This window comes from Castor canadensis, chromosome 3 (assembly GCF_047511655.1).
Source record: "Castor canadensis chromosome 3, mCasCan1.hap1v2, whole genome shotgun sequence".
Classification (NCBI taxonomy): domain Eukaryota; kingdom Metazoa; phylum Chordata; class Mammalia; order Rodentia; family Castoridae; genus Castor; species Castor canadensis.
In genome coordinates, this window is record NC_133388.1 from 67,661,551 (window position 1) to 67,675,653 (window position 14,103).

A 14,103-nucleotide genomic window follows, 5' to 3' on the forward strand; every position below is an offset into this window, starting at 1 on the left:
AAGTATTCTGTCATATGCTTACATAAGATATTCAAATATGCTGGAATAGCAGCTTTGAATATTACATATTTAAGAGGATACTTTTAATGAAATGTTTGCTATCAAAACAGCAAAACTTAATAATAGTTGCTTATTTTTAAAAGAGAATATAATTCATATGCTGGAGCCTTGGATCCTGTCAAAATATTGCCCAAACTAATGTGCCTTGAGAGGACAATTAGAATGCTACTTACATAATTTGCATTGCAAAAATTCTCCTACTTTTCTCCAGGGATACTGCTGATAGTGATATGCATACAGTGAAAGCTGGGGTGCCAATGGAAATAAAAACACTTATCACCTGCAAATCCATTATGACCTCTGCATGTAATTATTTCAGAATAGATAATTTTGCTAAGACAACTAAGAGAGCTACATGTAATATGAAGAGCATAATGTTTAAAGCATCAGAGGCCAATAAGTTGATGAAGAAACAATGGGCCAAAATCTAAGAAAAAACAATGATCTGAAAAGATAAGCTCAGTGTTTGAAGAGGCTTTCTTCTCAGAATGTTTGCTAAAACCCCGGCAAATCTGAGTTGCAGAATTAGCAACTTCTTGGGCTAAGAGTGACAGATACAGAAGTCTAGAATCTGCCTGAGGTGTGGAGCCTGATGATATCTCCCACTTCTGTGGAAACTGGGACAGGACTGCACCCTGAGGGTGAGAATGAACTGATGTAAATCAATGCTTTTGTAGATAGTCAGTCAGGGGTGGTCAGAGAAATTTAAGCCTTGACTTTAGATTAAGGCTATCTCTGAATGGCAAAGACCTCAGATTCTAATGAAAAAAATTTTCTCCAGAGGAAAGAACTGCCATTCTGTATCAAATATTTCCTCAAAATAATGTTTTAAATAAAATGATAAGCATTTAAAGATTGACAGATACACAAAAAAACCAAAACATCAGAACGTAATAGATTTATGGAAAAATAAGAAATTCTAAAAAGAAAAATACAAGCAAGGTTAGCAGTATATTTTAAATATAATTGAAGGGAGAATTTATAAAGCTGAACTGTAAGAGAAATCAAAAGAATTTTCAAAGAATCCAGTAACAAAGAAAAAAAGTAGCTAGTACATGTGATTAAAGTTCCAGGAAACGAAAGAGAATGGACAGAGGCAATATTTAGAAAGATACTAAAAGCTTTCCATAGTTGATGAAAGATACCAAACCACAAATTCAAAACTCTCAATGATTCCAAAGTGTGATAACTATGAAGCAATCTCCTGGACATATCACACTGAAACTGCAGGAAAGAAGAGAGAAAATTTTAAACTAGCTAGGTTGAAGGGTCAAACTTAAGACCCACTCTCAAAGTAGTAGTGGACACCAGAAAATAGTGGAACAGGATTAATATACTAAAAGTATCTGCCAGTATACATACACAGGCAATATTGATATAATATAACAGACATTTGGATCCAATATAGAGGCCACAGAGAAGTTGTGAGAAAGATTCAAACAGGTAGATGGAAGGTCCTAAGCCAAAGTAACCACAAAATCCGTCCCACATACATCAACAGGACATGGGTTTGCACTAGAAAACATCTTGTGTTCAGTCGCTAGTTAGGAACAGCCTGGAGGATGCATGGCCTTTGAATGAAGGCCATAGAAGCTCCACAGGACAGCAGCTAGAGGCAGGCAGTCAATATGAAAATGGTTGATGTGCTTTACATGCATGTATGAAGAGAGAACACTTTGGAAATCATTTTAAGTAGGGGAAGAAGATGAGGGTGAATGATGGTGGGGATGAACCTAACCAAGGTACAATGTAAGCATATATGGAAATGTCACAATGAAGCCCCCTGTGCAGCTAATATACGCTAATAACATTTTTCTTTAAAAAAGGAATACTCCTCTAGCAGATTCTCTTGAAAGAGATATATCTCCATGGGTGCCATACCCACTCATGCAAATTATTATGCACCAATCCTTTGCATTAAAATAATCTTTTTATATACTGCATATTACTAATCTTTTTTAGTTCATAGCATCTTTACATATTTTTTCCTTAAGTAAATGAAAAGATTGAACTTCACTAAAAATGCAAGTATACACATGAATCTTCCCAGATTTCAAATATACATGCACTTGAATCAAGAATTCCAATCAGAAAAATACGCATATAAATGCAAAGATACATGTTAAGATATGTTTTAAGTGAAACAAATCAATTTGAGAGACATAAATGATGAAAACATCTGAGTGGATATACAGAATTCATTCAGTGATGGTTAAATTCAGGGAGAAGAGAGCTGGAGGATAGTGTTAAAGATGGGAAAGGCTCCTTACACCTTCCATGTCTTTAAATTTTTGCTTCAGGAAAGCATTCATATGCTACTTATACAATTTCTTAATGATTTAATAGCCTTTGCCACTAAAAATAACACTTGTTAATTATATTGCTAAAGAAAATGTGATAATTCAACAAAAGACAAAACAGAATATTTGTAAGACAGACACTACAAAATAATACTAGTAAGACAAAATTAACCATATGCTACTTACACAGCACATCTAAAGCAAAACAAAAACAAAGGGAAAAGAATTAAAATATTCCTGAACACAAAGAGAAAAGAACATAGTAATTGACATATTATAATAGAATTCAAGCATTAAATAGGCCAAGTCTTTTACGATAAACAGTTTTTATCACATGAAATAAAAATTGTTAGTAACATATGAACAAATGGACTAAACACAACTTCATTGAACACTCCCAATTAATCAAGGTCTTTATTGGGTCAAATGAAAGAAATATTAGATCAATAAAAATGAAATCACATTATAATACAACAGCAAAATCTGTTATTAATTGAGCATTTAAATTTATCAGGCAATATACTATATACTATCTCATTAAACCCTCAGAACACTCACTTTACATTACCAAAAAGGACCAAGAAATTAAGACAAGGTTACCTAGGAAGTAAGAGGAATTCAAGTCCAAGACTGTCTAATTTCAAAGCTTAATCCTGCACAATGGGAAATTAGTAACTATATATAATACCACTGACTTAATCAATAGATATTAGGGCATCTAGTTAATCACAAAGCAAATATCAATATCAATAAATTTCAAGAAACAAGTATTCTAAAGAATATATTCTGTGTTACTAGGGTAGCAAAGTAGTGCAGTAGAAGTGTGCTGGGTCCATATTTTGTGTTATTAAGAATTAAGAATAAAATTTAAGCAAAATAATTCCAACAAGTTAAAAAGTGGAAATTATTTCAAAAATAAATGAAAGTACTATTAATACAATTTAGTGAAATGAAGTCAAAACCTTACACAGAAGAAAACTCATAAATGACTTTTGTATTATTTTAAAAGGATGAGAAAGATAAAGAAATGAAATTTTTAACATGAGAAACTAGAAAAATGCCCAGATAGAATGCCAGCATTCTATGGTAAGCAGGAAACCACTAACCATAAAATTGCAAAAGAGAGAAGTAGCTAATTTTCAGAGGTGTAACAATTTGGCTAATGATTAATACAAAGGATTTTTGATTAAAGAGGTGGGTTGAACTCATTTGCTTTTCTTACTGACTGGCCATGATACCTAAGATTCAGGACATCATATACCATAAATCTCACTAAAAAAATATAATCAAAGTGATTGTTAATTACTGGTAAAGGCACAGTAGTTTGATAGAGTATAGTGCATTTATAATTTAAAAATAAATGTAAAAAATCAACTACTTTCTAAAAATTTTTCTAGGTAAGAAAATATCAAAAACTATAATTAGAGATGTGAAAGATAATGATGCAACCTTGGGAACAGAGATTAAAGCTGACAAAAGAATGACACATACAGCTCTGTGCTCTTACTGACTAATCTCAATGGAATAGGTGGCTTTCTGTAAGAATGTAAGTTACCAATTGACACACACAAAAAAACCATATATATGAATAACCCAAGAATTAGAAGAGCAAATTTTAAACTACTAGTTACCTACCCAAGTGACTCACATAAATCCAAACAATGAGTTCTTCCAGATTTTCATGAAGTTTATTCCTATGCTATATCAATAACAGAATATTTAAAAAGATGAAAACAAGAATAACTCTGATAGCAAAGTTAACAAAGATAAAAATAGTTGTAGGGATTCAGCTTGATATGACCACAGCCATCTTAGTCCAAATGGCCTACCATTTTGCCTGCCAGGTGAGCCTCGCACACATCCCAGGCCTAGCACGCAACACAGCTGGTCAAATATGAACATGATCCATCCTTCGTAAGCGTTAAATCCATGACCTCATTTCAAGCAACAGCCTATATGTACTCAATTTCTTTGTATTCATCTTATCTCTGTTTCATTATGCTACTACCCTTATTGTGCTTTGCCCATTTCTAATACAGGTATTTTAGTAAGCTGTCTAAAAATACTATGCAAATAAAATAATTCTAAATGCCATTAAAAATTCATGCTCATCACTGAATTATTTCAAGAAGAAAAAAGCAAGGAGAAAAAAAATAAGAAAGGAGAGGAAGAAAAGAAGAAAGAAAAGGAAGATATTTTATGAATGAAAGCAAATGGGCCAAAAACATAGGCAGTAAGTGTCTGACTCAGAATAATAATAGATGATAATTTTTCCTTTTTTTAAAAATTTGCACAATAAGCACTATAACATAAGGCAAGAGTAAGCAAACATTCTTTGGGAAGAAGAAAAAAAGATTAATAATTGTACTTGGGTAGAGTTAAGCTTTTTAAACACTAGATTAACAAAAAATGCACTTTCAAGAGCAAATGGTTCCAGAGGTGGGGTTCTGACCAGGCTACATGGGGAGCAGCAGTAGCTGAAGACAGAAGTCAATTAGGAGACCACCCAGCGGCTGCCTGAGGAAAATGACCACTGATCTGCTAAATGTGGACAACAATGCTATCATCACCACCAAAAAATGATTAGCGATTCTTCATTATTATCTAAAATATAATTCTTCACTTATCAAAAATACCACAAAGAGCATCTAACCAAACTCCGTGACTTTATCTTGAATCCTCAGTCAAATAAATTATACTTTTGAAAAGAAAACACAATATTCTTGTCTAGGTAAAGTAAGTAAAACATCTTATAGAAAAAGCTATAGATGTCTCTTATATGATTATATAAAATTATAGTTTTATTGGTATACAGGTATATATTTACATATATGTATACATATAATAATGCACACATATGGCAATTATTTTCATACATAATTTCTACAGTGCCACCCAATCAATCATGACTATAGTTGTCTGACAAACTATATAACTGCTTCGTAAGATTTAACGTCATTATTAATTATACAGTTTAATTGTTAAATAGCAACAACAAAAATAATACAGAAAATTCATTCAGCATGTTACCTCGTATTTTGGATATAACATTTCCCTCATGACAGATTCTGGAGCAGCAAATTTGGGTGCAGTTGGGCTCCACAACAACTTTGTAAATCCTGGATGAGCAGACATCTTTGAAAATAACGTAAAGAATTATGAGAAATAGGCCTGGCACTGTGGCTCACATTTGTAATCCCAAATGCTCAGAAGGTAGAGATCAAAAGAATCACAATTTGAGACCAGCCCACAAAGACTTAGGGAGACCCCATCTCAGTCAATGAGCCAGACATGGGGTCCCAGCTGCATGTGAGGGATACGTAGGAGAATTTCAGTCCGAGGCCAGCCCTGACCAAAAAAAAAAAAAAAAAAAAAAACCTTATCCAAAAATAACTAAGACAAAAAAGAGATGGGGGCATGGCTCAAGTGGTACACAGCACCTTCCTAGCAAGTGTGAGGCCCTGAGTTCAAACCCTAGTATGAAAAAAAATTAATGGAGCTAGTAACAAATGTCCCCTAAAACAAACAAAATCTAGTTGCTGACAAAAATGACAGGGAAAGGAAACTTCTCACATCATCAGATTAGAAAAACTGTGAAGTCAGCAATACCAAGTGATCCTAGTGATGTGATGAGTGTATAAAACCACAATGGAGGTAAATTGACCATTTATCGTAAAATAGCAAAAGTACATGCTATGTGTGCCAGCAATTTCACTTCCAGCATGGAGATATAGGTAGAGGAGAGTCACAGAGCACATGAATAGCAGAAATAAAGCCAAATCTAAACGTCCATTAATAAGCAGATGAATAAAATGTGGTTTAGTCATACAATTAAACACTTTATAAAGCCATTTAAACACAAAAAAGATCCATAGATGGATCTTTTATGAAAATAAAATGCTTCAAAAAATTGCATACAAAATTTTTCTTTATCTTTATGTAGCTAGAACACACAAAGCTATATTATTTATTGTTTAGGATCATAACTATGTCTAGTAAAGTATGAACTTGGGCTAAAAGACCACAATTACAGCAATAACTGCCTTTGGGTAAGAAGGAGGTGAGATAAAATTAAGAAGAAATACAAGAGGATTTAATGATTTTTATTTTCTATTTTAAAAAATATGAAACAAGTTTGAAAAATGTTAACCTTTATTAAGCTCTGAATAATTTGTCCCCAGGTGTTCTCAATAGTCTGACTTCTGTATTTCTTTGTACCTTTAAAGTTGTTCCAAATAAAAATTGACCAGGTCTAGAGGGTTTTTTAAAGATGTGACACCGCTCTGTATGATATTGGAAGAACTGTGTCTCTATGACATTATGTGTTTGCTAAAACTCACTGAATTAGTTCTAGCACAGAAAGTGGATGTTAACAAATCAAAGTTAAAAGTATCACATAGGGCATCAGGAGGAATCCCAGGGTGGACATGCAGAATGTAACAAAATGACCTGTGAAGGATTCTCATGGAAGGAGGTGGGGAAGAAGCAGCTGACCTCACTAACTGAAAATGGAATACGCAAAATTAAAGGCAAAAGAAATCATGCAGATAGCACTGTGCTTTAGCTGATAAAGTATCCCGTGGGAAGATGGGTTAACAGTTCTATGTGCTATATGAAGACGTTGGAATTTTAAAATTAAGTGAATCAGAGGAGGATAGTGGGAGCCAGTTTGTCACTGTTTGTTTTGGTCTGAATATATAAAATGTCTCCCACTGGCTCATCTGTTGAACATTTGTTCCCCAGCAGGGATCCTAGAACAAAAAAAATTGACGTCATATAAAAACTACGTCTGAATGAAGTACAGACCTTAGTAAACATAATGTACCAATATTGGTTTATTAATTTTAATAAATATACCATACTGCTGTAGATGTGTAAGTCTCCCAGGGCTGCCATGACTAATTACTCCTGGCTGACAAAAAACAACAGAAACTATTCTCTCACAGCTCTGGAATCAAGGTGCAAGGAGGGCGACGCTCCTTCTGAAGACAGAGGATCTTGCTTGCCTCCTCCCCACTTCTAGAGGTCACTAGCAATCTTGGCTTCATCATCATTCCAGGCTCTGCCTCCATCATCACAGCGCCTTTGTCCTTATGTGCTCCGTGTGTTCACACGGCAGTCTCCTCTCATCATACCAGTCCTAGAGAATTTAAGGCCCTCTCTTCATCCAACTTGAGTGCCTCACAAGATTCTTAATTATATCTGCAAAGTCCCTGTTTCCAAATAGGGTCACATTCATAGTACCCTGAGTTAGGACTTGAACATATCTTTTGGGTACAATTGTTCAACCCACTATTATGCTAATAACAAGGAAATGCAGTGTGGAACATATGGGAAATCTCCATACTATCTTTGCAAGTTTTCTGTAAGTTTAAAACTATTCTAAAAAACAAAGTTTCTCATCAATAAAATAATAAAACAAAAGAAATAATTTTTTTAAGTTTCATGCAAAAAATTAATCAGGCATTCATGAAAAGAGATTGAAGAAAATGAGGTAATATTTTAAAATAATAGCTGTTTGTTTGAAAGAATGGAATTGCTGGTAATTATATTTTCTTTATTGTTTTTTTACTGACTTTTTTTGGCCTAACCACTGACCTTCTTCCTGAGTGTTCACATGGTCATTCCTCTGTCATGTCTGTGTCTTAATAACCTCTACTGTAACATTGTTTGGTATATAGACCCAGAGCCAGGAAGTCCTTGCTGAAAAATGAGTAAACTTTTCCCAAATCAGCTGACAATTCTTCCAGAGATCACCAAGAAATTAAGAGGATTACAGATATACAAATTGATGTGACATATACAATTCAGCAATCCCTCCTGTGTCATAGCTAGACTTATAGCAGCTTGAACATCCAGAAGAAAATTATTTCCCTAGATGTAAGCAAGATACAAGCCTCTAAAGGAGTACTCTAAACAGCAGCCCTCTACTTTCAAGGAAAAGTACAGATATTCCTTCAAGAGAGAATTTATCAAATTAAACTAGTGAAGAAACACTAATCATGTTAAATTAGTTTACTCTGAAATACTCAAAATGTTCTAAGAAGAGTTCTGAGAAAATGAATAGAAATAGCAGGGTTAGTGGCTGCTAGAATTTGACAGGGGAGAGAATACACAGCAAACTGAATTACTAACTATAAAGCATACTACTTTAATTTAGTGTTGACCACACCTGCACAGCCCCTAAGGTTGCGAGATTTATCACAACCCAGTACAATAACTCATCCTCGTGGACCTAAGGTCAGAACATTCTGTTCTGAAGGAGAGAGACATGCAAATTAATTTCAGGGGTAAGTTAAGCTTCATATAAATGAAACATAAGGCAGTACACCAGTTTTCAAAATGTAGTCTGAGACCGTGGAAAAGGTTATTTTCCTTTTTCACTGTTTTGACATTTGCACTGAGGGTAAAAAAGAAATTATTTATATGGTAAAAACTGACAGTACCTTAACATGAATCAAAAGCACCTTTAAAATGACCTCCAAAAAGCACGAAAAAATGGTTAATTTTATTAAATCTCAACCCTTACACCACATCTTTTTAATATTCAGTGTGATAAAATGAGAAGTACATAAAATGCATCTGTGGCCCTTGTATGGTGGCAGTTTCAGATTTCAGTTGTAACACTTTTTTATAGTTATGTGAATTACCGTGCTATGTATTCTCTTTTTGACTAAACTTAATTTTTCTATTTCTACTTCTTTTTTCCAGCTGATCCACTGAGTGTAATTTTTATACTAAGCTCTTTATTTAATAGATGCTTGGGTAGTTTTAAGAAATAATACAAAGAGGTCCCAGCTACCCTTTACCCAAACACCTTAAGGCAGCATCTTACAAAAATATAGGACATTGTCATAAACAAAACAATGACAATGACACAGTTGAGACACAAGACAGTTCCATCATCACAAAGGTCCTTCATGCTGTCTTTTAGTGCCACACTCCTCCCCACCTCACCCTGAAGCCCTCAAAGCCATTAATCTGTTCTCCACTTCTACCATTTTGCCATTTCAAGAATGGCATAGCAAGAAATCACATAGTGTGTAATTTTCTACCAATTGCTTTTTCAGCGTAATTCTCTAAAGATTATTTGTTGCTGTTGTATATATTGATGGTTCATTTGTTTTTATTGCTAAGTAGTATTCCATTGTATGGAAGTAGAACAATTTGCTTAACGCATTGGAGGATTCCCAGGGTGATTACAGTTTGGCTGCTGTAAAAATTAACATGCAAGTTATGATGTGATCAAAAATTTTCATTTCTCTAGAGTAAATGCCCAGGCATGCACTTGCTGGGTTGTATGATAATTGCATGTTTAGTTGTATCCTTCTTTTTTATTCGTCTTTTAATGGCTGAACCATTTTGCAGAGGGCTGTATCATTTGACATTCCCACCAAAAATGAGTGGTTTCTCCACATCCTTATTAACATTTGCTTGTACTATTATTTCACTTTAGCCACTAATATCCCATTGTGCTTTTAATTTCCATTCTCTAACAGCTATAATGTGGAAAATCTTCTCATAATGATATGTGCCATCTGCAAACCCTGTTCGATGAAATGTCTATGAACGATTTTTGCCCATTTTCCAATTAAATTGTTTGGTTTTCTTTACTGTTGAGTTTTGAAATTTCATTATGGGTTCTAAATACTAGTCCTTTGCTGAATATGTGTCTTACAAATATTGTCTCCAAGTCTGCAGCTTGTATTTAATCCTCTTAACAAGGTCTTCTGTAGGGCAAAAGGTTTTAATTGTGATGAAGTCCAAAGTATCAATTTTTCTTCCTATGTGTAGTACTTTTGGTAGCAAAAATCATGCTTTGCCTAGCCTCAAATCCCAGCAATCTTCTATGTCTTTTACATGCTTTTTAGTTTTACATTTTATATTTAAATCTGTAAACAACTTTAGGGTAAAATTTTTAAAGGATCCAAGATTTAGATCAGGGTCCATTTTTTTCCTGTTGATGTTTAATTGCATCAACAGCAATTATTGGAAAAGCTATCCCACCTCCAATGAGTCGCTTTTGTACCTTTACCAAAAATCAGTTGTGCATACCTGTGACAGTCCATCTGTGAACTCTTCTACTCTGATCCATGAGGTAAGTGTAGCCCTTCACCAAGACCCCACAGTATTGACTACCATTGCTAATATAATTACTCCTAAATTCAAGTAAACCAATCCTCCCACTTTTTCCTTCCTTTCAAATTTTTTTTCTAGGTCCTTTGCTTTTCCATAAAAATTGTAGTGGTACTGGGGTTTGAAATCAGGGCTTCACACTTACTATGCAGGCACTCTACCATGTGAGTCACACCTCCAGCCACCCATAAAAATTTAGAATAGTCTTGTCTATATCTTCAAAAAGAAGTCTTGCTGGAAATTTGACAGGAATTGTACTAATCCTATATATCAATTTATAGAGAATCTCTCCATTAAATTAGGTCAATTTGATTTATTTTATTAGCATTTTATAGTTTTCACCATCCAGGTCCTATACATGTTTTGTTAGATTTAGGCCTAATTATTTCAATTTTTAAGAAATTATAAATAGCACTATCGATTTAGTTTCAGTATTCACATGTTCATTAACAGATGCATTGGGGCTGGAGACATGACTCAAGTAGTGTAACACCTCCCTAGCAAATGTGAAGTCCTGAGTTCAAACCCCAGTTCAGCAAAAAAAAAAAAAAAAAAAGTGAGACACACTTGGAAATGCAGTTGTTTGTTTATAGTGTACACGTAATAATTTACAGTTATTAATTATGTGAAGTTTTTCATTTAAGCAGCCCCCAGAATTTTATACGTAGACAGCCACATCATTCGCAAATAGGTCCTGATAGTCAGTTTTATTGTTACTGTGATCAAATACCTGACAGAAACAACTTAAAGGAGAATTATTTTGCTCAGGGTTTCACAAGTTTCAGTTCACCATGGCTAGAAGGGCATGGTGGAGCAGAACTGTTCAACTCACCGCAACCAGGAAGCAAACAGGAAGTAACAGGAAGGAGCCAGGGAAAAAATATATCACTCCCAAGAAAACACCCACAGTGTCCGGCTTCCTCCAATCAAGCCCCACCATCTACAGTCCCACCACCTCCCAAAAGTCTATTCAAAATTTGAATGGATCCATCAATGGAATAAGTCGTTCCTTAGATCAGAGCCCTCATGATCTAATCTTCTCTGAAAACACCCTCACAGACCCACTCAGAGGTGTGCTTTACTAATCTCCTAGGTACTTCTTAGTTCAATCGAATTGGCAACCAAGGTTAACCATCACCTAAGTGCAGTTGTTTTGCATCAATTCAAGACTGTATGCCTTAATTCTAGTTCTTGCACTACCTAAAATTTCCAGTACTGTATTGAATAAGAACAGTGAGGGAAAACATTCAGGACTTCACCATCAACTGTAATGTTAGTTGTGTTTTGATAGATGCTCTTTATCAAGTTATATAAGTTTTCCTCTATTCCTGTTATTCTGAAAATTTTTATCATGAAAATGGATGTTGTACCAAATTCTTTTTCTGCATCGATTGACATGATCATGTAATATTTCTTCTTTATTCTATTAACATGATTTATTGTAATGATTTATTTTCAAAAATTAACCCAGCCTTAAAATTCCCTTAGGCCATGGTTTATAATTCCTTTCATATTCAGTGTATTCCTTCAAATTCCCCCCTTAAGCCCACATGTTATTTATAATAGTATTGTTTTATCCTCTACATATTTTTCTCTATATTTTTCAGTTCTGTTGTTGTTTGGTACGTGTCTTCTTGGGGTAGTCACACTTGACCATAATATATTGCCATCTGAGAACTTGCTGTTCTAGGAAGTCTATTTTATCTGATATTAATATAGCCACTCCTGGTACTATGCTCCTTTTTGTACCATTCTTCTTCCTTTTAATGTTGTCCAGATAAATCTTTGCTTTTCCCCAAAAAATATGTATATATATAGCCACTCCTACTTTTTTTGATTTGTGTTTGCATAAGAGGTAGGTGGTAAAGGGGTAAGGGAGAGCAATGGAAGGGGGCTGAATAGACCAAAGTAAAGTATACCCACAGCAGGGATACACTGAGAAACCCCTATGAACATCAACTTAGATATGAATAATGAAAGACAGGACTGTAAAATAGATACAGTGTGGGAGAGGGTGCTTGGGCAGAGAGGGTGAGCAAAGGAGATGAAGGTGAGGGAATATGATTCATATACTTACATGAAATAAAACAAAGAAACTTCTCTCAGTAACTTTAAGTGGGGTGAGGAGGGGCCGGGGGGAAGAAACAAACGGCGAGGGTGATCCCACTAATGTACAAAATAAATCCCCTGTACAACGAATATATCTTAGTTTAAAAAATTAAAAATATGAAGTAATCTTCTTTGTCTCTTCTGACAAATTTTGGTTTGAAGTCTGCTTTTTCAGATATGAGTATAGCTACTCCTGCTTGCTTTGGAGCTGCATTTGCTTGGAAAACTTTTTTACATCTTTTCATTTTCAGTCTGTTTGTCTTTGCCAGTGAGGTGTGTTTCTTTTACACAAGAAATGGTTGAGTCTTGTTTTTTCAATCCAGTCTACCAGTCTGTGTCTTTTGATTGGAGAATTGAAATCATTAACCTTCAGAATTATTATTGAAAGGTATTTACTAGTTCTTGCCATTTTGTTGTTTTTATAGTGTTGGATTCTTCTTACTCTTCATTTGCTCATCTGCTTTTCTGGAGAGGTTTATTTTTTCCCATATTTTCATGCTTCTGTTTATCCTCCTTGACTATGTGTAGGATTCTGGTAAGTATCTTCTGCATTACTGTTTTATTTAGTGATCATGAATTGCTTTAGTTTTTATCATTGAAGGCTTTTATTTCTCCTTCAATTTACTAATATGTGGCTTGGGACAGATTTCTTTCAGTGTTTTCTGTTTGGGGTTTTCACAGATTACTGAAAGGTTTATGTCCTTTGCCAAACTGGTGAAGTTTTTTATTTTAATTTTATTTTTTAGTTAATATACAGTTTTAATAATATGAGAGGGTTTCATTGTGGTAATTCCATAGATGCATACAATGTACTTTGAACAAATTTACCTCCTCCTTCTCCATTCTATTCTTGTTTCCCCTTCTCTTTTTTCCTTCTTTTCAAACAGTGTTTGATGAGCTTGATTAGGCTGTCTTCAGGGCTGGTGGAGTGGTTCAAATGGTAGAGCACCTGCCTAGCAAGCATGAGCCCTGAGTTCAAACCCCAATACTACCAAAGAAAAGAAATCTACATTAGGCTGTCTTCAAATGCCTATATGTAATATACTTTGACCCTCCTATTGGTAAAGTTTTCAGCCATTATTTTTTTTGGTATCTTCTCAGTCTCTCCCTCTCTTCTTCTTCTCCTTCTGGGATTGTCATAAAACATGTGAGTTCTTTCATTATAGACTTACACATTCCTAAGTCCCATTAATATCTTTTCAGTCTATTTTCTCTTTGTTGTACAGATTGGGTAAATTCTATGTTCTATCTTCAAGTTCACTGATTCTTTCCTGAGCCTACTTTTCAACCCACCCATTTATTTTAGTTAAAGAATTTTCAAGTCTAAAATGTAAAATGTCTGTACCTTCTATTTTTTTACTAAGGTTTTCTATTTCCTTTCTGAATCTATTTTTATAAGCTTTTTCCAAGAGTGCTTGAAATTGATCTTGAAGCAATTGTACAAAGGTACATTTAAATTTTTTGTCAGAAAATTCTAAAATCTGTTTACACAGTGATA

The 14,103-nt window shown here is 34.4% G+C and overlaps 1 protein-coding gene across 1 annotated transcript in view; it reads right to left on the reverse strand.

The window, feature by feature from the left end:
* The window catches only part of Ttc6 (tetratricopeptide repeat domain 6), a 192,788-nt gene that overhangs the window by 84,043 nt on the left and 94,642 nt on the right, over positions 1–14,103 (reverse strand). The window contains exon 8 of the mRNA XM_074066970.1: positions 5,391–5,495. Within this exon, the coding sequence (XP_073923071.1) occupies positions 5,391–5,495 (105 nt within the window). The remainder of the gene's footprint in view (positions 1–5,390; positions 5,496–14,103) is intronic.